The 24,701-nt window shown below is 43.9% G+C and overlaps 1 protein-coding gene across 2 annotated transcripts in view; it reads right to left on the bottom strand.

Moving 5' to 3' along the window:
- Nucleotides 1-1,244: 1,244 nt before the first annotated feature.
- DDX18 (DEAD-box helicase 18) overlaps nt 1,245-24,701 on the bottom strand; it is a 516,018-nt gene continuing 492,561 nt past the window's right edge. For both annotated transcript variants that reach the window (XM_044074977.1, XM_044074978.1), the window contains one exon: nt 1,245-1,953. In XM_044074977.1, the coding sequence (XP_043930912.1) occupies nt 1,808-1,953 (146 nt within the window). In that variant the 3' untranslated portion in view covers nt 1,245-1,807. The remainder of the gene's footprint in view (nt 1,954-24,701) is intronic.

The raw sequence follows: 24,701 nt of genomic DNA, 5'->3' as shown, positions 1-24,701 counted from the left end.
TATTAAACTGTTACACACAAGTGACTCAAGCTGGCCAAAAACTTATTATACTTCACATCAACTGCTCTTTTGCGAAGATACAGAAACACAGAAGCTACTGATATGTATAAACAAATTACAATTCACTTTTAGTTCCCCAAAACACTCCAAACATCTCAGAAATTTTATGATTCAGTATATGTTGCAATGTGAGGGGAAAATCCTCAAAAAACTATGCAAATACCTTAAAAAGTGGCTTCTGACACTGTGTTGAACCTCAGCTGTTTTGCTCACATGGTACATAATATATGTTTTATTCTACTTTTATCAAATTCAGTGCCATGGTGCCACAGTTTGGTCCAGCAAACAGAAATAAAGCAGGGGCCAACCCCAGACTGGATGTCAGGACACTGAGACAAATACACATATTCACACAGTTGGGGATAATCCAGTACTATTAATGAACTTCTCAGCATGCCTTAAGGGAGAAAACCAGACAGACTTAAGAAAACACAAGAGCATTCAACCTCTGTAGAGAAGGTACCTCAGTGAAGATTTGAACTGTGGATCAAATAAAGGTTGAGACAAAAACACTAACACTGCACAACAGTGTCAACTATGGCCCACAACATTTTCTCATGTTTAGATGAAATGTATACAAGTGATATGGTGTTACATTTCCTTTAAAACACATCAACTAACTTAAAAGTCAACAATAACAACGATAATGTGACATCCTTCTACCTGAAAGGGGTAAATTGTTAACTGCAAATAACATCTGCAGTGAAAAACGGAACATTTTCAAAAGCAAATCAGGAAAAGGCAGTGGTGACGCTCCTCTTTAGTCCAACTCATGCATAAACCATAATCACCAGTCTGATGATATGGAATAAAATTCCCTAAATGCAGCATTAGAGTCATCTAGTGGTGTTGAAATATTTTAACACTTTTTTTTGCTGACTGCAATGGCTTGAAGGAAACAGCTCAATGCTCACAACAGCTCTAACAGGCTAAGAAAATACACCACCACTCTTGACTAAGTGTAGCCTTACCAACATGTTACATGTTTAGCACCAAAACTAAATTTTTACCATAGTAAAATCTTCACAGTGCCACTCTGAGAAGTTAGTAATTCTGTTAAAATGAACAACAAAATGCAAGAAACAGAATTATAAAGCAATATGCCCATACATCATTTAAGAAGAGTCAAATACAACTCAAAATCGAGAAAACGTATACCAACAACAGAATACAAGACAAAGTGATTCTTAACATCTTCCAAATTTATTTCTGGAAAACAATCAGTGGATTGTAGGTTCTTGTTACAGAGAATATTACTGAGCTACCTGCTGTTCAAATGAGACATTAGGCTGATAGCACTACGTAGTTCTGATGCACCTTCATTTGGAATTTAAAGACCTCGTACAACAACGGGAATGTACTCAGTTTCTGAGTCAAGTCTCTCCATGTACATCAAATACACAGTTAAACTGGCTGTACATGGAACAACTGACGCATAAAATGAGGTAACTACAAAAGGGCAGTTACATACATCAAGCATTGGAATCCAACAGTGTTAACTGAATCAACATCAGGAGTGACTCTTGGATAGCTTCGTTACAAGGGGCTGCTACAGCTTCAGAAAGTCAGGGTTTAAGAAATTTGGGCTAGAGTACACTGACCAATTAAAACTGCTGTAGTTCTATATGATGCATACATAAAAGGCACAAAAATGGGCCGCCAAACACTGATCAGAAGTCCGATAAAAACTCTTCTCAAAAAAAAGTTAGTCCATTCCCCTTAGCTACCATGTAAGGAAGCCAGCACGTTAACGAGAGAACTGTCTATTGTCCGCCTTATTTTTGCTGATGTGTTTGAAGATTTTTGCTTTGTAAACGTTCTTATGCTTTTGATACCCAAATCCACCACCACCTCCTCTCTTTTGCAATTTTCTCCCTTTGCTGCTATTTACATCTGAGGTTTTTTAAGTTAAGGAAAACCTGCATTTATGGCAACAGAAAAGATTAAAAGTTTTTTTTAACAATTAGTCAAAGTACACAACTGTCAACTTAATTACATGAACACATTTCTCAAAAACAATGAGAATCAGGACATGATCACTGCTCTACTGCTTTTAAACCTACTAGATGCAGATGCTGACTGCTCAAATGGAGAACAAAAAGTTTACTAAGACACGCTGAACTAAAGATAAGTACACACTTGAAAATCTACTCCATCTGATAGAATATGCTGTGCATATGCACGGTTATTGGTTTGTTTACCCTTTAGACCTGAAAGCAGAATATGCAGTGTCTTCCATCTGATTTGCTTATGCCAGACCATCTATTATCTTGTTCTGCTGAGTGATCTGGGTGGTCTACATTTAAACGCACCACTTCCTTGGAGAATGTATTTACACAGTACAGCAAGCTTATCTTGCAGTGACCTTTATTAGTAACATTCTCTAGATGTAAACTGGCAACTATCTAGACAGATTATACATTTTTCCTAACCAAGCCTAAAAACACAAGGGAACCTGTGCATTTTGTTTTCACCCTCCAACCTAACCGTAAAAAAAAAACAAAAAAAAAATTACGGGCAGGGACTTAATTTCAGCAGATATACATCTTAAAAACAATGTAATAAGTGACAAATGCGACTGCACTTCATTTCTGATGAAACACTGCAACATATCATGTATTATAATACAGCCTTAAAAAGGATAAAGCCAAGGAAGAGGGAATAAGCAATGAACAAAAAAAGCAGAGGGAGATCAGTAAGACCAGCTAATCTGAGGTCCTATACATAAATGAAAAAAGGAAAGGCAAAGTTAAGATAAGACACTTGGGGACAAGGTAAGCATTCTGTGTCTTCAAATTAGTCAGCACAAGAAATACAGGACTACTGTATAATGCAAGAGGTTCCAACTCTGGTTTGACTCCTGTTCTAGCTCTGAATTAATGCAAATGTCTTAATAACAAAGAAATGGAAATCACTTTCTACACAACTATCCACATAAACACTGGCAGAGAACAGGGACTGGCTATATTCTTTCATGACATAACAGCACCCTTTCTCAATCAACGCAGAAAAGCATTTGACCTAAAACAGATGCACAGCTTTCACTGTATTAAGGATAGTGCATATAAAATGTGCTTAATGTCCAAGAAAAAAAAACATGAATAGGCTATATAGGCAGAAAATGGACCTGGACGTTACAGAAGTCACAAAAAAATTGGTATACATGGATTGTCAAGAACGTTGGTACATTAGGGTACACAATATGCAGAAAAGAAAAGAAAATTAGTAACAGTTACTGTCTAGATAAACAGAGCTGAGCAAGGGATACATACTGCCCTCCACTCTCAAACAAGGAGTGAATGATCAAGAAGGTATTGGTAAGATAGGTAATTCTATAAAGCACTAACAGGGAGCAGAGTATTCCAGATGTCAAACAAAAGTTCATTACTTTAGAAGAATCTAACAGAAGAATAGTTCTCAGTGTCTTACACAGGGGTAGCACAAAAGAAGCCACAAATTGTGAGAGGTAAATTCAGCACTTTGTAATCACAAATAAGGCAGGCAAGACAACTGAAAGATTAGACATGAGTGGCCATTTAATGAGAAGACTGCTGCCCCCTCCAACAGTGTCTGCACCTGCAGTTGTGCCATGACCTCTGCATCCCAAAAACAGTTCCTCTGTCTGAGCCACTATGTGCACCCAATGTTCCTTCAGAGATTACACCTTGAACATCTTCACTTCTGGACAAACCCCAAAGCAACACCGCTTATCTTACACACTGGTACCAGGCCTATGCTAATGCTCCTGGTGGCATGGATTGGGGTTTATCCGGCAGTGCCTCCTCTTGCACTTGTGCTTCTGGGAAGCTTCCATTGGGGGGGGAAGAGGGTAAACTGAAGAACATTCAGAAGTCCTCAGTGAGTTGTGGATGAGGAGCATCTCAAGACTAGAACGGACCAGCTGTCCCGATGGAACAGAATAAGGAGGTTCAGGAACTCAGGTGTCCAATAAGAGATGGAGCACGAAGAACTGACAACTGAATTTGGGTCTCGAGGAATGCTCTCACCATTCTGGCCACATTTGCTTCAGACAGGTTCCTAGTAGACCTTGAAGATGATGGAGACGATGGAGGTCTCAAAGCCCTATGGGCATGCCTTGAACATATCCACTCTGGGGAAAATCTAGGTTGCCTTTGAGGAAAGGACTTTTAGCAGAAGAGCGAGTTGGATCTGAGGATGTAGTTGGACGTTAGGTCTTCTGAATTTCAGCAGGTGGAGCTGAAGGCAGAGCTGAGTGAGGACAGCAATCAGGGGAATGCCTCCTTGGCTACCTAGATTTTTCAACTGTCTTTTCCTCTTTTGGTTTATCCATAGGCTTCTTGGAGGAAGCTCCATACAGAAGAGGAAGAAATCAAACTTTTTAACACAAACTTATTCCTTCATTCTATCAAAGCTCTATGGTTAAACCCTGTACAAATACCACAATCTTCGTGGAGGTGTCTCGTTCTATATACACACACACACTGAATAAGCATCAGAGTTAAGGATTTTATGGCCGCTAGAATTGCAATTTTTGAATCTAGTAGGCTTGCCCGACATGAGTGGAGGAACAACAGAGAAACAACCACAGAAAGTCTGATACTAGGAATAGCAACAAAAACATATTACATAATGGGATAAAGGTAAAGGAATACCAACAATGGTAAGAGAGAGATACTTAGACTTCTAGTATTGTAAAAGGAGAAGACATGAGGCCTAAACAAAAAAACAATATTACCAGAAAGAAGACTTTTTTAAAGGCTAGCAAGGGAGACGACACCAAGTAAAACGAGAAAGAAGCTACAGTATCAAAAGCAAGAAATCACTTATCTGCCAATGCTTGAGCTACTTCAACCATGTCTGAACATGGAGTGGTAAATGACATAGGTTCATAGGTAGGTACTAGGCTATCGGCACAAGGGCCTACGCAAGCCTAGCCAACAAAGTTCCCTGGCTTACGCCACCTAAGAAAGTTATTTTCCTGTCACTGTCGAGCAGAGACACAGAAGTGATCCCGGGGTGTATTTCCTATTTCCCATCCATTCAAGGTTTTTCTTGAAGAGTGCTAATGAAGAAAGTACAGTTTTGTACCTACCATAAATGTAGATGTTTGAGTGTACACCCTGCTGCAGTCATCACACTTGGGTTATCCTGTCGTCAGGCGGTCCCGCAGTCGGCTGGAATTCCAAAGTCTTGGCCAAGGCCGGTTGCTGTCGCTTCTTCCCTGACGTCAGTGCGCCAGGGGTATATATAATGCATCCGACGCCATTTTCTTCAGTTTTTCTTGCCCCAGATGTCAGGTGCCCCCAAAAAGGTGGTCAGTAAATAGTAGCAAATTAAGTAATTTTTTTGCACAAACACAAAATCCCTCCAGCTATAAGCAAATACATCAGGAAGGTATAGTAGAGATTTAGCCAGTTAGATCAGAGGGGATGGAGGGAGGATCTTGACTGCAGTAGTGTACACTCGAACATCTACATTTATGGTAGGTACAAAACTGTACTATGTTCATCGTGTTACCCTGCTGCAGTCATCAAACTTGGGTAGAATCCCAAAGCTAAAGATGGGTGGAGGAGTTTATAGAGGGTTAGAGGAGGCTAGAAGGCACTGCAGAACTGCAGTGGCGAAGCCAGCTCTAGTCTTAGAGTAAAGTGGTAAGTGACAGTGTTTGGTAAAGGTGTGCACTGAACTCCAGGTTGCAGCTTCCAAAATCTCCTTGGTTAGAACCCCCCTGAGGAAGGCTGTAGATGTAGCTGTTGCCCTGGTAGAGTGGGGCCTAATGGTAGCAGGAACTGGTTTTCCATGATGGGTATAGCAAAAACGAATGCAATGTCCTATCCATTTGGAAATGGTTTGTTTTGATATAGCCTTCCCTTATGAAGCTGTAGCATAGGATACAAAGAGTTGGTCAGACTTTCTGAAAGCCTTAGTTTTATCCAAGTAGTAACGAAGTTGCCTGTGAATGTCCAAGGAATGCAGGAGTCTTTCTCCTTTGTTCTGTGGATTTGGGAAGAAGGTGGATAAGTGGATGGTTTGATTTAAAGCCACACTGGAAACCACCTTAGGCACGAAGGAAGGATTAGTTCGTAGAGAAACTCTGTCTTGATGGAAAATGAGGAAAGGTTCCACTGCCATTAGTGCCTGCAGCTCTGAGACTCTTCTAGCTGAAGTTATTGCTAGCAGCAGGGCAGTCTTCCATGATAGAAACTGTAGATCTGCAGAGAAAGCTGGTTCAAAGGGAGGTAGCGTAAGTTTTTCCAGAACAAAATTGAGGTCCCATGTTGGTGTAGGTTCTCTCCTGGGGGGCCTAATGTTTTTTGCCCCTCTGAGGAACTGCCTTAGAAGTGGATGCGAAAATAAGGGTGGATCCGTGTTGTAGTGGGCTGAAATAGCTGATGCATGGATTTTAATGGAAGAAAAAGAAAGTCCTTTGTGCAACATCTCAGTTAAAAACTGTAGAATCTGAGGCATGTGAGGCTGAAGTGTGTTTTGGCCTTTAGTTTGGTTCCAGGCAGAAAACCTTTTCCATTTGCCCGAACAGGCCTTCCTGGTGCTGGGCCTCTTAGCTTCCAGTATAACATCCATAACTGCTTGGGAAAGAGGAGCTGGCTGGATGCTTAGGTGATTTGCCATGCAGCCAAATTTAAGGTTTTGAGCTGGCTGTGAAGAATTGTTTTGCTGTGTGAGCAAATGGGAAATTTGTGGTAAAATCCAAGGTGGGCCCTGGGCCATATTCCTCAGTAGTGGGTACCAGTGCTGGCGTGGCCAGTCTGGGGCTATGAGCATCAGTCGTGGTCTCTCCTTTCTGACTTTCAGAAGCACCTTTGTGAGGAGAGGCAATGGAGGGAAGGCAAATACTGTCAGGTTTTTCCAACTGAATGAGAGTGCGTCCACTTTCCAAGCTTGATGAAGTGTCCTTGTACAAAATTTTGTTAGTTGATAGTTTTGAGGACTGGCAAACAGGTCTATGTCTGGAAGGCCCCATTTTTGAGTTATCATTGCAAATACTTGTGGATCCAGTTTCCACTCGTGGGGATCCATGATGTTTCTGCTGAGGTCATCTGCCAATGTGTTCTTTTTTCCTGGCAGGAATTGAGCTTGTAACTGTACTTGGTAAGCCAGAGCTGTGTTCCCCAAGGTCATTGCTTGCCAGCATAGAGGGTAGGAGTGTGTACCCCCTTGTTTGTTTATGTACCACATTACTGTGTTGTCCGTCCTTATTGTAAGTTGTCCTGGATGTAATAGATTTTTGAAGGCTATCAGAGCATTCTGTACAGCTAGCATCTCTTTTTGATTGATGTGCAGATTCCTTTGATCTGCAGTCCATATGCCTTGAACGCACTGTCCTGCCATGTGTGCCCCCCAGGCGTAGTCCGATGCATCTGTTGTCATAGTTTGCCTGGCTGGGGGCAAGGTGAAAGGCTGACCCTTGTTGAGGTGACATGCCTGTGACCACCATAGAAACTCCTGTTGTAGGCAGGGAATGAGAGATATCATTGTGTCCAAGCTGTGGCTGTGTTGAGACCATACGCTTTTTAGGTACCAGTGTAATTTTCTCATATGCAGCTTTGCAAATGGTATTAGTAGTATGCAAGATGCCATGAAGCCCAAGGCCTGCAGAATTTTTCTTGCAGGTAGCTGGGTCTTTGTTGCCATTGTTTTGAAATATTGAGTCAGTTGTAGTTGTTTGTCTGGCGTCAGATAAGCCTTCTGGGCCGTTGTATCCAAGCTGGCACCCAGGAATGTAATATTTTGTGAAAGTACTAGTTTTGATTTCTTTTCGTTTACTGTGTACCCCAGGCAACTTACAAGATGTTTTACAAAACCCAGATGATGTAAGAGGATGTCCTTGCTTTCTGCTTGTATGAGGCAGTCATCCAGGTATGGGTATATTTGAATTCCTCTTTGCAGTATGCAATTACTGGTGCCAGGCATTTTGTGAAGACCCTGGGTGCAGTAGATAAGCCAAAGGGCAGTGCAGAGAATTGGTAATGGGTTGAACCTGCAATGAAACGGAGGTATCTTCTGCAACTTTGTCTGATAGGGACATGCAGGTATGCCTCCTTGAGGTCCAACATTACTAGATATGCTTTCTTGCCCAACATGGGAAGAAGCTGCTGTAGTGTTAGCATCTTGAATTTGGGTACTTGTAAGAAGGTGTTTAGAATTGAAAGGTCCAGAATTGGTCTCCAGGCATTGTCCTTTCTGGGAACTAGAAAGAGTCTTGAGTAAAATCCTTGGCCTTGCTCTCGAGTAGGTACCAGTTGAATTGCTCTCATGTCCATGAGAGCTGAAATTTGTTTTTGTGACTCTGCCCATTGATTTTGTGGCAGGTTTGGCATTCCTCTTTTCATTGGCAAGGTGTGAAAATGGAATATGTATCCTCGTGAAATTATGTCTAGGACCCATTTGTCCTTTGTGACAATGTGCCAGTTGTCTGAAAAAAGTGCGAGTTTTCCTCCCAAGGGGGCTGCCAAGAGAGTGTTGCTTGGCCAGATAAGGTGCAAGTCATTGAGTTTGCCTTCTGGTAGCTTGCGACCTATCCTCTTCTCCCTTCTGTGTTGCAGTGACCCATTGGCGAGGTTTGTACTGGGCTTGTGGTTGTCCTCTGCCACTTGGACGTCTGTATTTACCCCTCTGTGGTCTGTCAGTAGCTGGAAAGGACCAATTTTTTGTTGGCCAATTTCTGCTGAAGCGAGGGGGCTGTACCTGTAGGAAATCTTTGACTGTCTGCATAGATTTTGCCTTATCCTCCATTTTCTTTAAGACTTCTTCTGCTTTAACTCCAAAAAGAACATCCTGCTGTAAGGGAGCATCTAGAAGCTTTGCTTTAACATGATCAGGCAGAGTTTGTTCCTTTAACCAAGCATGCCTACGTATAACAGGCCCAGTGACAGCTGCTCTGCAGGAAGCCTCCAAAGAATCAAACCCACATTGTAAAGTATGTTTGCCCACCTGTTCAGTTGCATGCAACAGATCCTGCATTTCTTTCAATTCAGACTGTTGAGGGAGTGTGCTCATTTTTTGTTTTAACTGAGACATTAGAAATTGCTGATATTTAGCATGTGAAATTGGCAATTTAGTGCCCTCATAGCTAGAGTGGCTGAGGTGTAAACCTTTTTCCCCCACCTGTCTAGTGCTCTGGAGTCCCTTTCAGAGGGTACAGGATTTTTTGCCATAGAAGCCTTAGCCCCTTTGGGACCCTGGGAGATGGTCTCTGGATCAGCAACAGGGCTTTTATAAAGAAATTTGTGGGAATCAGGCACTCTGTAGTATCTGTCAGGTTTGGCGGGAGCAGGAGGCAGAGAATCTGGGTTCAAACTGGATTCTAAGTAAACATCATCCACAATGTCTAAAACTGGGGGGATGGCAAGTAGTCTGTGCTGGGGGAGTAAAAGAAACTCTCTGAGTCTTTTCTTTGAGTCAGAGTAGTCCTGACCTTCCCAGTGAAAATATTCCCTCAGTGTGTAAAGTTTCCCCAAAGGAGTAGTCTTCAGGAGGAGAAGCTAAGGGAATAGAATCCTCAGCATCAGAATCTTCATAAGGGGAGAAGGAGTAATCTTGGTCCTCAGAGGAGCCTGAGGAAATAGACACTTGTTCAGAGGAGGCATAATCTTCCTCTTGTCTAGGCCTTTTGTCGGGTGGGGGTTGTGAAGCCCTGATTAAAGAGATCAAATCTTCAGCTATTTTGAGCATCTGTTTCTTAGGCATGGGGCCTTGAACTGGAGACTGGAGTGCAGTCTTTTTAGGTTTAATAGGAGTCTTAGTCTTAGGAAACGTTTTTATGGTGAGCATCGTCGGTCGGAAGACACCTTCAGAAACCGAAGGTGTTTCTGCAGCACCGACATCTTTTTCAGGCAGAGTCGTCGGTAGGGGCTAAACAAAATGGCTGCGTCGGCCTTGTACTCTCCGCCAAAAGCTCTGAAGCGGTCTCGGGTTCCAGATCTGCGGTAGTCAGGGGCTGCGTCAGAGCCTCACTGAAGACTGGTGAACCGGAGACCGGACCAGCCAAGGCCTCAGAGTCTGGCTTGGGTCTAGGCTGCCTGTCCTTATCCTTGCGTTTTTTGTGCACGGCAGTAGTCAGTTGCTCTGACGGCATAGTGTAGTTAAATTTTCTACCGAAGTAGTGTTGTGCGAAATCAAAGTGTCTTTTTATAGTACGCTTATTAAACCTAGCACAAAAACGACAACCAGTGACGTCGTGGTCTGGGCCTAGGCAAGGTATGCAGTAAGAATGAAAATCCTTAAGAGGTATTTGCTTCCCACAAGAAATACAATTGTTAACTTTTTCTGACATCGGTCTGAGGCAAGAAAAGTTTCCCCAACGGGGTACTTAGCTTTATTGAAGACTTCGGATCTGAAATTCGACTTCAAAAATCTCAGGAGTCTGCCGACCGGCACTTGCGAACTGCTCCTGCTTCGGGCACTGCGCGGCAAGAAAGACTGAAGAAAATGGCGTCGGATGCATTATATATACCCCTGGCGCACTGACGTCAGGGAAGAAGCGACAGCAACCGACGCCGGACCAAGACTTTGGAATTCCGGCCGACTGCGGGACCACCTGACGACAGGATAACCCAAGTGTGATGACTGCAGCAGGGTAACACGATGAACATCTTTGCTTGACATAGATGAGTAGCCTGTTCCAGAGTAGGGGAAGTCTTTGGGACAGGAATCTATCCCTCCAGCATGTCCTGTTTACTGTGGTGACAAGGTTTAGGTCCCTAGAGCATGTAGCTTGGAGGGACTGGGATTTCTTTAGGTATAGCATGTCCAACAGCTCTGGGTTTGACATAGCTTTATATGTTAGGCAGAGATCACCTCGGAGAAGGCAATATGCTACGGAGTAAAGCTGGAGTTTTTTGAGACTGTCAGTGTAGGGCATCTGTTTGAGGCCAGTAATTCTCTTTGTGAGGTACTTCTGTGGCCTTTCCAGCTGCTGCAGATGTCTTGTGAGGTACATTCCAAAAGGGTACATCTGAGGTAATACAGGATTTGGAGGGGATTATGGGTAAAGGGAGAAGCTTGAGCTACAGATCCTAAGTCTGAAAAGTAGTCAAAGTCAGATCAGAGACCCATCAGTTGAGGAACACAGACATCAGTTCTGCAGTTATAGGGTGGGAGGTTGGCATAATGGCTAAGGTGGCTGTCCTCCAGACACAAGGTGTAGGGTTTGATTCTGACATGGGGTAACTGGCTAGGCTTAAAATGGTCCATAAGGGCAGTTAGCCTAGTACTAATCTATGAACCTATGGATTACCTGTGAAATTAAAAATTTAGTGTAGAAAATCCAACACAGGTAATGTCACAGCGTGATGGAACAATGAATCCCCAAATGAAGGAGCGTAACGGAACAATGAATCCCCAAATGAAGGAGAAATTAGTGGAATAGGAGGCATCTAATTTAGCAGGAAACCGCTACAAAAGTTCCTTTGCAGTTGCAAAGCAAAGGAAGGAGCAGGAAACAGTAGCAACTCTGATTCAGGCAATGTTGTGGAGTGATGGGCCACTAAGTTTCCATATGAAGGAGCAGAAGATGATGCAGGATGCAGCTGAAGAGGATATGTCATAGGAAAATGTTCTGGAACTTTCTGTAAAATGCCTGGGGGAAACAGCAAAGAATGTTCATAGGTTCGTAAGTGTGTACTAGGGCTAACGGCCCTGGACCCTATATAAGCCTAGCCCAAGAAGATTCCCTGGCATCATGCCGCAAAGTTAATTCCCAGTGTCCCTGTCAAGCAAGGCCACTGAAGTGATCCCTGGGGTAAACTTCCTATTGCCCACCCACTCGTCAAGATTTCTCTTAAAGAGGGCCAGTGAAGTGCTCTGCTTGATGTGAATGGGAAGCTTGTTCCAGAGTATGGGAAGTCTCTGGGTTAGGAAAGTACAGTTTTGTACCTACCATAAATGTAGATGTTCGAAGATCCACATTGCTGCAGTCCTAACACTTGGGTAGTCCGCTGTCCCAGTCGGCCCGAATACCAAAGTATATGGCTGACGTCGGTCAAGGCGCATTAGTCTGACGTCAGGGTACAAATGCGCATGACCGACGTCATATCCTCAGTCTTTTCTTGCCTCAGATGTCAGAAGACCCTAAAAAGATGAGGCTAAAACCAAAAAACACCACACACTCCTGCACCAAATATATATACAATATATACAAATTTACAAGAGTATAACCTCACCCACACAACCACCCCTAAACACAGAGGGAAGGAGGGAGGGTTGACTGCAGCAATGTGGATCTTGAACATCTACATTTATGGTAGGTACAAAACTGTACTATGTTCTTCATACCACATTGCTGCAGTCCTAACACTTGGGTAGAATCCCAAAGCAGAGGTAAGGGAGGCTGGCAAATCATAAGGAAGCAGGAGCTGACAACATGCCCTGCAAAATAGCCGTGGCAAAACCAGCCCTAGATTTAGAGTAGAGAGGAAGGTGGTAATGCTTAGAGAAAGTATGCACTGAACTCCAAGTAGCTGCCTCCAAAATATCCTTAGTTGCCACCCAGCTTAGAAATGCTGTTGAAGTGGCAGTAGCCCTAGTGTAATGAGGCCTAATCCCAGCTGGAATCTCCTTGCCATGATGGGAATAACAAAATGCAATGCAAAACCCAATCCACTTAGAAATAGTTTGTTTTGACACAGGCTTGCCCTGAGAACTCAAAGCAAAAGAAACAAACAACTGCTGAGACTGCCTAAAATCCTTAGTCCTGCTTAAATAATAACGCAACTGCCTGTGTACATCTAAAGTGTGCAAAATCTTTTCCCCCTTATTTTGGGGATCTGCATAAAAGGTAGGCAAATGAATAGTTTGGTTTAAAGCCACACTAGAAACCACTTTAGGCATAAAGGAAGGATTAGTACGTAAAGATACCCTATCCTTATGAAAAATCAGGAAAGGCTCAACCGCCATAAGGGCCTGCAATTCAGACACCCTTCTTGCAGATGTAATGGCTAACAAAAATGCAGTCTTCCATGACAAATATTTCAATTCAGCAGTAGCTGCAGGCTCAAAAGGTTGTAGAGTGAGTTTCTCCAACACAAAATTGAGGTCCCAAGCAGGAGTAGGAGCTCTACGTGGGGGTCTTATATTCTTTGCCCCTCTAAGAAATTGCTTGAACAAAGGATGAGAAAACAATGGTGGGTCACAATCATAGTGAGCTGAAATTGCTGCAGCATGAATCTTAATGGAAGAGAAAGACAAACCTTTGTCCAATAACTCAGTAAGATATTGAAGAGCCACACTCAAATTTGGCTCAGAAACATCCAAATCCTTTGCTGCACACCAAAATAAAAATCTCTTCCATTTTCCTGCGTACACTTTTCTTGTACTAGGTCTTCTGGCTTCCATAATCACATTCAAAACTTGTGGAGGAAGCTGAGACCTGCCATGGTTCAAAACAGAATATGCCAGGCTGTTAGATGAAGAGAGTGAAGCTTGACATTGAGCAGATGCCCGTCCTTCTGAGACAATAGGTGTGGAATCAAAGGTAAGGGCCATGGAGGCTTCCTTACCAGACTCCTCAGCAATGGGTACCAGTGCTGCCGAGGCCAATCTGGAGCTATTAAAATCATCCTTGGCTTGTCTTGTCTGACCTTTAGAAGTACCTTTGGGAGGAGAGGCAGAGGTGGAAAGGCATACACATGAAGATTTTTCCAACTGAAAGAAAGAGCATCCACTTTCCAGGCTGTGTGATGAAACCTTTTCGTGCAAAACTTTGGCAGCTGGTGGTTTAGTGGAGAAGCGAACAGATCTATGTCTGGAGTTCCCCATGACACTGTCAATGTCTGAAATACATGAAGATCCAGTTTCCACTCGTGGGGATCCATGATTTGCCTGCTTAACACATCTGCTAAGGAGTTCTGTGCTCCTGGCAGAAACCTTGCTTGAAGATTCAACTGCAAGCTTAACGCAGTCTCCCACAAAATCATTGCTTGCCTGCATAGAGGATAAGAATGTGTTCCCCTTGTTTGTTGATGTACCACATGACAGTTGTGTTGTCTGTTAGAATCAACACCTGCCCTGGAAGAAGTAAATCCTTGAAAGCCAGTAATGCAAACTGGACTGCTAACATCTCCTTCATGTTGATATGTAGATGCTGCAGTCTGGCAGGCCACTTGTCTTGTATCCACTTTCCATTCAGATGAGCTCCCCAAGCTGTGTCTGAGGCATCTGTCGTTAGAATCTGACTCGCCTCTGGCCGGGTCACAGAGAGTCCCTTGTTTAGGTGACATTCCTGAGCCCACCACAAAAATTCCTTTTGAATGCAAGGTATTATTTGAATGACAGTGTCCAAATCCTGGCAGTGCTGTGTCCATACATTTTTGAGATACCATTGTAGCTTCCTCATATGCAGTTTGGCATTGGGAAGTACCAGAATACAAGATGCCATGAACCCTAAGGCTTGAAGGACTGTCCTTGCAGTCAGCCCGGACTGATGAGATAGTTGATGGAAGTAAAGAGAAAGATTCTTTTGCTTGTCCGGGGTTAAAAGGCCATCTGGGTTGCTGTATTCAGTCTCACACCCAGAAAGCACATGTCTTGAGAGGGTACTAGACTGGACTTTATTTCGCTCACAGAATACCCTAGGCATCTTAGCACTGCTATCACATATTCCAAATGCTGAAGAAGCACGTCCCTTCCTTGAGCCAGAATCAGGCAATCGTCCAAATAAGGATAGATTTGTATTCCTTTTAGCCTGAAGAAAGCTATCACTGGAGCCAGAACCTTTGTGAATACTCTGGGCAGTAGATAAGCCAAAGGGCAATGCAGAGAACTGATAATGAGAATTCCCAGCTCGAAAACGCAGATATTTCCTGCAAATTAGTCTGATAGGAACATGAAGGTAAGCTTCCTTGAGATCCAAAGTTACCATCCAGTGATCTTTGCCCAGCAGAGGTAAAAGCTGTTGTAACGTCAACATTTTGAACTTGGGAATGTCCAGATAAGTGTTGAGGATAGACAAATCCAAAATTGGTCTCCAAGTGTTCCCCTTTTGGTACTAGGAACAGGCGAGAATAAAATCCTAGGCCCCTTTCTGGCACAGGAACCGCTGAATGGCCCCTATTTGGAGCAACAGAGAAATTTGCTTGTGAGCCTCTTTCCTTTGCTGAGGAGGAATGTCTGGCATGCCTTTGAAAGGAGGCAAGGTATGGAAATAAAACCTGTAACCGTGGTGAATGATATCCAATACCCATCTGTCTTGGGTAATTAAACTCCAGTTTTCTTTGAAAAGTGCCAACCTTCCTCCCAAAGGTGCTGCCAGACGAGAAGATTCTGGCAGCTGAAAAGGCAGGTCATTGTGTCTGTTTACGAAAGGACTGACCCCTGCCCTCACCAGAAGACTGAGCAGGTGAACTCCCTGTCCTAGGCCTAAAAGACCCTTGAGCTCTGCCTCTACCACGTCTAGACCTACCCCTAGACTGGGAATCATAAGCAGGATATGTCCACCCCTTGGTAGGCCAATTTCTACTAAACTTCGGAGGCTGAACCTGCAAAAAAATCTTTAACAGTCTGCATAGACTTAGCCTTGTCTTCCATTTTCTTTAGAACTGCTTCCACAGGCGAACCAAACAACACATCAGATTGTAAAGGAGCATCTAAAATCCTTGTTTTCACATGCTCAGCTAAATTCTGATCCCTCAACCAGGCGTGCCTGCGAAGAACCGAACCAGTGGCAGCCACCCTCGAAGAGGCCTGCACAGCATCAAAACCACATTGCAAAGAATGCTTACCCACCTGTTCAGAAACATGAACTAAATCCTGCAACTCTTTACACTCAATACCTTTAATTGTGAAAGGAGATAATTTTGGTATTTCAACATGTGAAACTGGCAATTCAAAGCTCTCATGGCCAAAGTGGAAGAAGTATACACTTTCTTTCCCCATCTATCCAAAGCCCTAGCCTCTTTATCTGGAGGAACAGGATTTTTAACAACAGAAGCCTTAACACCTTTAGGCCCCTGTGAAACAGTTTCTGGGTCTGCCCTAGGACTCTTAAAAAGATACTTATGAGCTTCAGGCACCCTATAATATCTATCCGGTTTAACTGGAGCAGGAGGCAAAGAGTCAGGGTTCAGAGAAGCCTCTGCAAAAACATCCTCCACCACATCTAGAACAGGAGGTATAGCTAAAGGCCTATGCTGGGGTAGAAAAGTACAGTTTTGTACCTACCATAAATGTAGATGTTCGAGGATCCACATTGCTGCAGTCCTAACTATTGGGTAGTCCGCTGTCCAGTCGGCCCGAATACCAAAGTATATGGCTGACGTCGGTCAGGGCGCATTAGACTGACGTCAGTACGTCAGGGTACTAATGCGCATGCCCGACGCCATATCCTCAGTCTTTTCTTGCCCCAGATGTCAGAAGACCCTGAAAAGATAAGGCCAAAACCAAAAACTCCAAACATACCTGCACCAAAAATATGTACAAAATATACAAAATTACCAGAATATAACCTCACCTACACAACCACCCCTAAACACAGAGGGAAGGAGGGAGTAAATTGGACTGCAGCAATGTGGATCCTCGAACATCTACATTTATGGTAGGTACAAAACTGTACTATGTTCTTCATTCCACATTGCTGCAGTCCTAACTATTGGGTAGAATCCCAAAGCAGAGGTAAGGGAGGCTGGCAAATCATAAGGAAGCAGGAACTGACAACATGCCTTGCAAAATAGCTGTGGCAAAACCAGCCCTAGACTTAGAGTAGAGAGGAAGGTGATAATGCTTAGAGAAAGTATGCACTGAACTCCAAGTAGCTGCCTCCAAAATATCCTTAGTTGCCACCCCCCTTAGAAATGCTGTTGAAGTGGCAGTAGCCCTAGTGGAATGAGGCCTAATCCCAGCTGGAATCTCCTTGCCATGATGGGAATAACAAAATGCAATGCAAACTCCAATCCACCTAGAAATAGTTTGTTTTGACACAGGCTTGCCCTGCGAACCCAAAGCAAAAGAAACAAACAACTGCTGAGACTGCCTGAAATCCTTAGTCCTGCTCAAATAATAACGCAATTGCCTGTGTACATCTAAAGTGTGCAAAATCTTTTCCCTTTATTTTGGGGATCTGCATAAAAAGTAGGCAAATGAATAGTTTGGTTTAAAGCCACACTAGAAACCACCTTAGGCATAAAGGAAGGATTAGTACGTAAAGATACCCTATCCATATGAAAAATCAAAAAAGGCTCTACCGCCATAAGGGCCTGCAACTCAGAAACCCTTCTTGCAGAAGTAATGGCCAACAAAAAAGCAGTCTTCCATGACAAGTATTTCAATTCAGCAGTAGCCGCAGGCTCAAAAGGTTGTAGAGTAAGTTTCTCCAACACAAAATTGAGATCCCAAGCAGGAGTAGGAGCTCTACGGGGGTCTTATATTCTTTGCCCTCTAAGAAATTGCTTGAACAAAGGATGCAAAACAATGGTGGGTCACAATCATAGTGAGCTGAAATTGCTGCAGCATGAATCTTAATGGAAGAGAAAGACAAACCTTTGTCCAATAACTCAGTAAGATATTGAAGAGCCACACTCAAATTAGGCTCAGAAATCTCCAAATTGTTTGCTGCACTCCAAAATAAAAATCTCTTCCATTTTTCCGCGTACACTTTCCTTGTACTAGGTCTTCTGGCTTCCATAATCACATTTAAAACTTGTTGAGGAAGTTGAGACCTGCTGTCTTTCAAAACAGAATATGCCAGGCTGTCAGATGAAGAGAGTGAAGCTTGACATTGAGCAGGTGACCGTCCCTCTGAGACAACAGGTGTGGAATCAAGGGTAAAGGCCATGGAGGCTTCCTTACCAGACTCCTCAGTAATGGGTACCAGTGCTGCCGAGGCCAATCTGGAGCTATTAAAATCATCCTTGGCTTGTCTTGTCTGACCTTTAGAAGCACCTTTGGGAGAAGAGGCAGAGGTGGAAAAGCATACACATGAAGATTTTTCCAACTGAAAGAAAGAGCATCCACTTTCCAAGCTGTGTGATGAAACCTCTTTGTGCAAAACTTTGGCAGCTGGTGGTTTAGTGGAGAAGCGAACAGATCTATGTCTGGAGTTCCCCATGACACTGTCAATTTTGAAATACATGAAGATCCAGTTTCCACTGTGGGGATCCATGATTTGTCTGCTTAACACATCTGCTAAGGAGTTCTGTGCTCCCGGCAGAAACCTTGCCTGAAGAGTTAGTTGCAAGCTGAGCGCAGTCTCCCATAAAATCATTGCTTGCCTGCACAATGGGTAAGAATGTGTTCCCCTTGTTTGTTGATGTACCACATGACAGTCGTGTTGTCTGTTAGAATCAACACCTGCCCTGGAAGAAGTAACTCCTTGAAAGCCATTAATGCAAACTGGACTGCTAACATCTCTTTCATGTTGATATGTAGATGCTGTAGTCTGGCAGGCCACTTGTCTTGTATCCACTTTCCATTTAGATGAGCCCCCAAGCAATGTCTGAGGCATCTGTCGTTAGAATCTGACTCGCCTCTGGCCGGGTCACAGAGAGTCCCTTGTTTAGGTGACATTCCTGAGCCCACCACAAAAATTCCTTTTGAATGCAAGGTATTATTTGAATGACAGTGTCCAAATCCTGGCAGTGCTGTGCCCATACATTTTTGAGATACCATTGCAGCTTCCTCATATGCAGTTTGGCATTGGGAAGCACCAGAATACAAGATGCCATGAACCCTAAGGCTTGAAGGACTGTCCTTGCAGTCAGCCCGGACTGAAGAGATAGTTGATGGAAGTAACTGGAAAGATTCTTTTATTTGTCCGGGGTTAAAAAGGCCATCTGGGCTGCTGTATTCAGTCTCACACCCAGAAAGCACATGTCTTGTGAGGGTACTAGACTGGACTTTATTTCGTTCACAGAATACCCTAGGCATCTTAGCACTGCTATGACATAATCCAAATGCTGTAGAAGGTCTACCTTTTCTTGAGCTAGAATCAGGCAGTCGTCCAAGTAAGGATAGATTTGAATTCCTTTTAGCCTGAAGTAAGCTATCACTGGAGCCAGAACCTTTGTGAATACTCTGGGCGCAGTGGATAAGCCAAAGGGCAATGCAGAGAACTGATAATGAGAATTTCCAGCTCGAAAACGCAGATACTTCCTGCAACTTAGTCTTATAGGCACATGAAGGTAAGCTTCCTTGAAATCTAAAGTTACCATCCAGTGATCTTTGCCCAGCAGAGGTAAAAGCTGTTGTAACGTCAACATTTTGAACTTGGGAATGTCCAGATAAGTGTTGAGGATAGATAAATCCAAAATTGGTCTCCACGTGTTCCCCTTTTTCGGTACTAGGAACAGGCGAGAATAAAATCCTAGGCCCTTTTCTGGCACAGGAACTGGCTGAATGGCCCCTATTTGGAGCAACAGAGATATTTGCTTGTGAGCCTCTTTTCTTTGTAGAGGAGGAATGTCTGGCATGCCTTTGAAAGGAGGCAAGGTATGGAAATAAAACCTGTAACCGTGGTGAATGATATCCAGAACCCATCTGTCTTGGGTAATTAAATCCCAATTTTCTTTGAAAAGAGACAGCCTTCCTCCCAAAGGTGCTGCCAGGCGAGAATGTACTGGCAGCTGAAAAGGCAGGTCATTGGGTCTGCTTACGAAAGGACTGACCCCTGCCCTCACCAGCAGTCTGAGCAGGGGAACTCCCTGTCCTAGGCCTAAAAGAACCTTGAGCTCTGCCCCTACCACGTCTAGACCTACCCCTAGACTGGGAATCATAAGCAGGATAAGTCCATCCCTTAGTAGGCCAATTTCTACTAAACGTCGGAGGCTGCACCTGCAAAAAATCCTTAACAGTTTGCATAGACTTAGCCTTGTCCTCCATTTTCTTTAAAACTGCTTCCACAGGCGAACCAAACAACACATCAGACTGCAAAGGAGCATCCAAAATCCTTGTTTTAACATGCTCAGCTAAATTCTGATCTCTCAACCAGGCATGCCTACGAAGAACAGAACCAGTGGCAGCCACCCTCGAGGAGGCCTGCACAGCATCAAAACCACACTGCAAGGAATGTTTACCTACCTGTTCAGACACATGAACTAAATCCTGCAACTCTTTACACTCAATTCCTTCTGCCAGAGCATCCACCTTAGATTTCAATTGTGAAAGGAGGTAATTCTGATATTTTAACATGTGAAACTGACAATTCAATGCCCTCATGGCTAAAGTGGAAGAAGTATACACTTTCTTTCCCCATCTATCCAAAGCCCTTGCCTCTATCAGGAGGAACAGGATTTTTAACAACAGAGGCCTTCACTCCTTTAGGCCCCTGAGAGACAGTTTCCGGGTCTGCCCTAGGACTCTTAAAAAGATACTTATGAGCTTCAGGCACCCTATAGTACCTATCCGGTTTAACTGGGGCAGGAGGCAAAGAATCAGGATTCAGGGAAGCCTCTGCAAAAACATCTTCCACCACATTCAGAACAGGAGGTATAGCTAAAGGCCTATGCTGGGGTAAAAACAAGAATTCCCTAAGCCTCTTCCTGGAATCAGAGAAATCTTGACCTTCCCATTTAAAATGCTCCCTCATGGAATGCAGAGTCTCTGAAAATGAAAAATCTTCAGGAGGAGAAGCTGAAGGAGTAAAATCATCCACATCCGAATCAGAATAAGGAGGATACTCCTGCAAGTCTTCAGCCGAAGACTCAGAAGCCTCCGAACATTGCTCAAAACTCTCAAACTCAGGTTCCACCCTAGGCCTCTTATCAGGAGGGGGCATAGAACCTCTAATCATAGTAATCAAATCCTCTGCCATTTTAAGCATATGTTTCTTAGGCAAAGACCCTGAAGCACTAGGAGAAACCCCCACTGAAGCTAAACTTGGCCTGCCTCTCAAAGAAGCCTTGGAAACAGAAGGGGAGGCCCTAACCACCTTAGGAAGAGAGGGAAGAACAGCCACCTGAGAAGCCCCCTCAGCCTGGCCTACTTCCTGAGAGGATACATCCTGTAACAGTAAAGTCTCCCTGAGACTCCAAAGAAACACCTGGCAGAACCTCCGCTCCACTGAGTTTTCTAAAGAACCGACGTCAGGGACTGTCGGTTCTTCCACTCTAGGCTTTGCTGCTTTGTCCTTGCGCTTTTGGCGAAGCGGCGCCGGAGCATCCGGCGGCATTTTATAATTACAACGCTTCCCAAAACTAACCTGGCACAGTCTAACCTTCTCTTAATAGTGCGTTTGTTAAATCTAGCACAAGAGCGGCATCCAACAACGCCGTGCTCAGGCCCTAAACAAGGTATACACAAAGTATGATAATCCCTATGAGGTATGTGTTTCCCACAAGAAATACAGTTATTCACTTTTTTCTGACATCCGGTTAAATACTGAGGCAAGAAAAAACCAAAATATTCCCCAACGGGGTACTTAGCCAACTTTGATTCGGTCTGAAACTCTGACTTCAGAAACTTTCAGAACGCCAACCTGCACTCGCAAAATTGCTTCTGCATCGGACCATGCGGCAAAAAAGACTGAGGATATGACGTCGGGCATGCGCATTAGTACCCTGACGTACTGACGTCAGTCTAATGCGCCCTGACCGACGTCAGCCATATACTTTGGTATTCGGGCCGACTGGACAGCGGACTACCCAATAGTTAGGACTGCAGCAATGTGGAATGAAGAACATCAAAAATTCCCTAAGCCTTTTCCTGGAATCAGAGAAATCCTGACCTTCCCATTTAAAATGCTCCCTCATGGAATGAAGAGTCTCTGAAAATGAGAAATCCTCAGGAGGAGAAGCAGAAGGAGTAGAATCATCTACATCAGAATCAGAGTAAGGGGAATACTCCTGCAAGTCTTCAGCCGAAGACTCAGAAGCATCCGAACACTGCTCAAAACTCCCAAGCTCAGGTTCCACCCTAGGCCTCTTATCAGGAGGGGGCATAGAACCTCTAATCATTGTAATCAAATCTTCTGCCATCTTAAGCATATGCTTCTTAGGTACAGACCCTGAAGAACTAGGGGTAACTCCTGAAACAATACCTGGCCTGCCCCTGGGAGAAGCCTTGGAAACAGCAGGAGGGCCTAACCACCTTAGGAAGGGAAGGAAGAACAGCTACCTGAGAAGCCCCTTCCGCCTGGCCTACCTCCTGAGAGGCCACATCTTGCAGTAATAAAGTCTCCCTGGTATTCCATAGAAATTTCTGGCTGAACCCCTGGCTCCACCGAGCCCTCTAAAGAACCGACGTCCGGACGGACGGTTCTTCCAGCCTAGGCTTTGCTGTTTTGTCCTTGCGCTTTTTGATCGGGCGCCGGAGCATCCGACGGCATTTTATAATTACACCGCTTCCCAAAAACTAACCTGGCACAATCTAATCTTCTTTATAGTGAGTTTGTTAAATCTAGCACAAGAGCGACAGCCAACAACGCCGTGCTCAGGCCCTAAGCAAGGTATACACAAGGTATGGTAATCCCTATGAGGTATCTGTTTCCCACAAGAAATACAGTTATTCACTTTTTCTGACATCCGTAAAATACTGAGGCAAGAAAACCAAAATAATCCCCAACGGGGTACTTAGCCAACTTGGATTCGGTCTGAAACTCCGACTTCGGAAAATCTCAGAACGCCAACCTGCACTTGCAAAACTGCTTCTGCATCGGACCATGCGGCAAAAAAGACTGAGGATATGACGTCGGTCATGCGCATTTGTACCCTGACGTCAGACTAATGCGCCTTGACCGACGTCAGCCATATACTTTGGTATTCGGGCCGACTGGGACAGCGGACTACCCAAGTGTTAGGACTGCAGCAATGTGGTATGAAGAACATCCTGTCTCTCCAGCATGTTCTGTTTATTGTGGTAATGAGGTTAAGGTCCCTGGAGCATGTGGCATGGAGGGAGTGGGATTTCTTTAGGTGTAGCATATCTAGCAGCTATGGGTCAGACATGGCTTTGTAGGTCAAGCGAGATTGCCTCTTAAGTAGGCGATAAGAGACAGGGTATAGCTGGAGTTTTTTGGGTCTGTCTGTATAGGGCATGTGCTTAAGGCCTAAGATCCTCTTAGTGAGGAATTTTTGTGCCTTTCCAGTTGTTGTAGGTGTTTAGTGAGGTACATACCAAATGTGTTTTTAAGTTTACAGGAAAATGATCTAAGAAAAGAGGTACTGATTAAGATTGATGAAAGAAATGGATTACAGTAAAGTAAATAAGACCCAAAATGTTACAAGTCTGATTAAACAGGTGAACACAGTAATCAAGACTATTAACAGAAAATTCTCGTGATATACAACAGAAGTAAATGGGATGTATTACTGTGCAATTACTACAGAAAGTCTTACCACAAAAGCAGAGCAATAAGGGTAAAGAAGGGAAGAAATAAAATGCTATCGTAGAAGCATCGAATAGAGAAAATTATAAGGCAATTAGGGAAAGAAGTGTCACTGTTAGAAGAATATAGAAGTGGGACACACCACTATACAGCTAAACCATGACAAAGTGCAAATTATCATCCCAGGGATAAAAAATCAAAGGGGGTACTCTAGGGTGAAACTTTGTCACCACTGCTGTTTTGTCTTGCCCTTAACCCATTAAGCTGTTTACCTAACAGACTGGGTCATTGTTATACTTTGGCTCCCAGAAAACAACCTTTTGCTTAAAGACTTCTCAACCACTTTTTGACGACAACTTAAAAAGTACAGTTGTGTATACTTACCATAAATGTAGATGTTAGAGTGTATTCACTGTTGCAATCATCACACTTGGGTTATCTGCCTGCAGGTAGCCCTCAGCTGGTCCGAATACCAGAGTCTTGGGATTTCTGCATCGGATGCTGTCGCCTCATCCATGACGTCAGGTCATCAGGGGTATAAAACATGCAGCCAACACCATTACATCAGTTTTTCTTGTCCCAGATGTCAGAAGCCCCCAAAATAGGAAGCAATCAAATGGTGTGGAACATCTCCAGTAAAAAGTAAATACCATTTCCATAAGATATGGCCAAAAAAGAGGATAGGGGGTTGGAGGGAGGGTAACCAGGGCTGCAACAGTGAATACACTCAAACATCTACATTTATGGTAAGTGTACCCAACTGTACTATGTTCTTCCTATTTCACTGTTGCAGTCATCACACACTTGGGTTGATTCCCAAAGCTGAGGAATGGTGGAGGCAGTCAAGTAGTAGTAGGGCTGGCTAGCAGGCCTTGCAAGACTGCTATGGCAAATCCACCTCTGGATTTAGAAAAGATAGGCAAGTGGTAATGCTTGGTGAATGTGTGTATAGAACTCCAGGTTGCAGCTTCAAGGATGTCCCTGGTAGGGACTCCCCTGAGAAAAGCTGCAGAGGTTGAGGAAGCCATAGTGGAATGAGGCCTGATCCCCTGTGGGGTAGGTTTTCCATGGTGTTTGTAGCAGAAATAGATGCAGTATGCTATCCATTTAGAAACGGCTTGTTTCGAAATAGCCTTGCCCTCTGCCCCTGTAGCAAAGCTAACTAGCAGCTGGTCAGATTTTCTGAAAGGTTTAGTCCTGTCAAGGTAGAACCTGAGCTGCCTGTGCATGTCCAAGGAGTGCAGGATCCTTTCCCCTTTATTCCAAGGATTAGGAATAAAGGTTGGAAAATGGATGGATTGGTTTAAAGCCACACTGGATACCACCTTGGGCATAAAAGATAGGTTAGTCCTGAGGGAAACCCTGTCCGCAAGGAAGATAATGAAGGGTT

This window comes from Protopterus annectens, chromosome 6.part0, assembly GCF_019279795.1.
Source record: "Protopterus annectens isolate FY-2018-M chromosome 6.part0, PAN1.0, whole genome shotgun sequence".
In the NCBI taxonomy this organism is placed as follows: domain Eukaryota; kingdom Metazoa; phylum Chordata; order Ceratodontiformes; family Protopteridae; genus Protopterus; species Protopterus annectens.
Note: the sequence above shows the minus strand (reverse complement) of the source record. Positions and strands in the feature narration are given on the sequence as shown.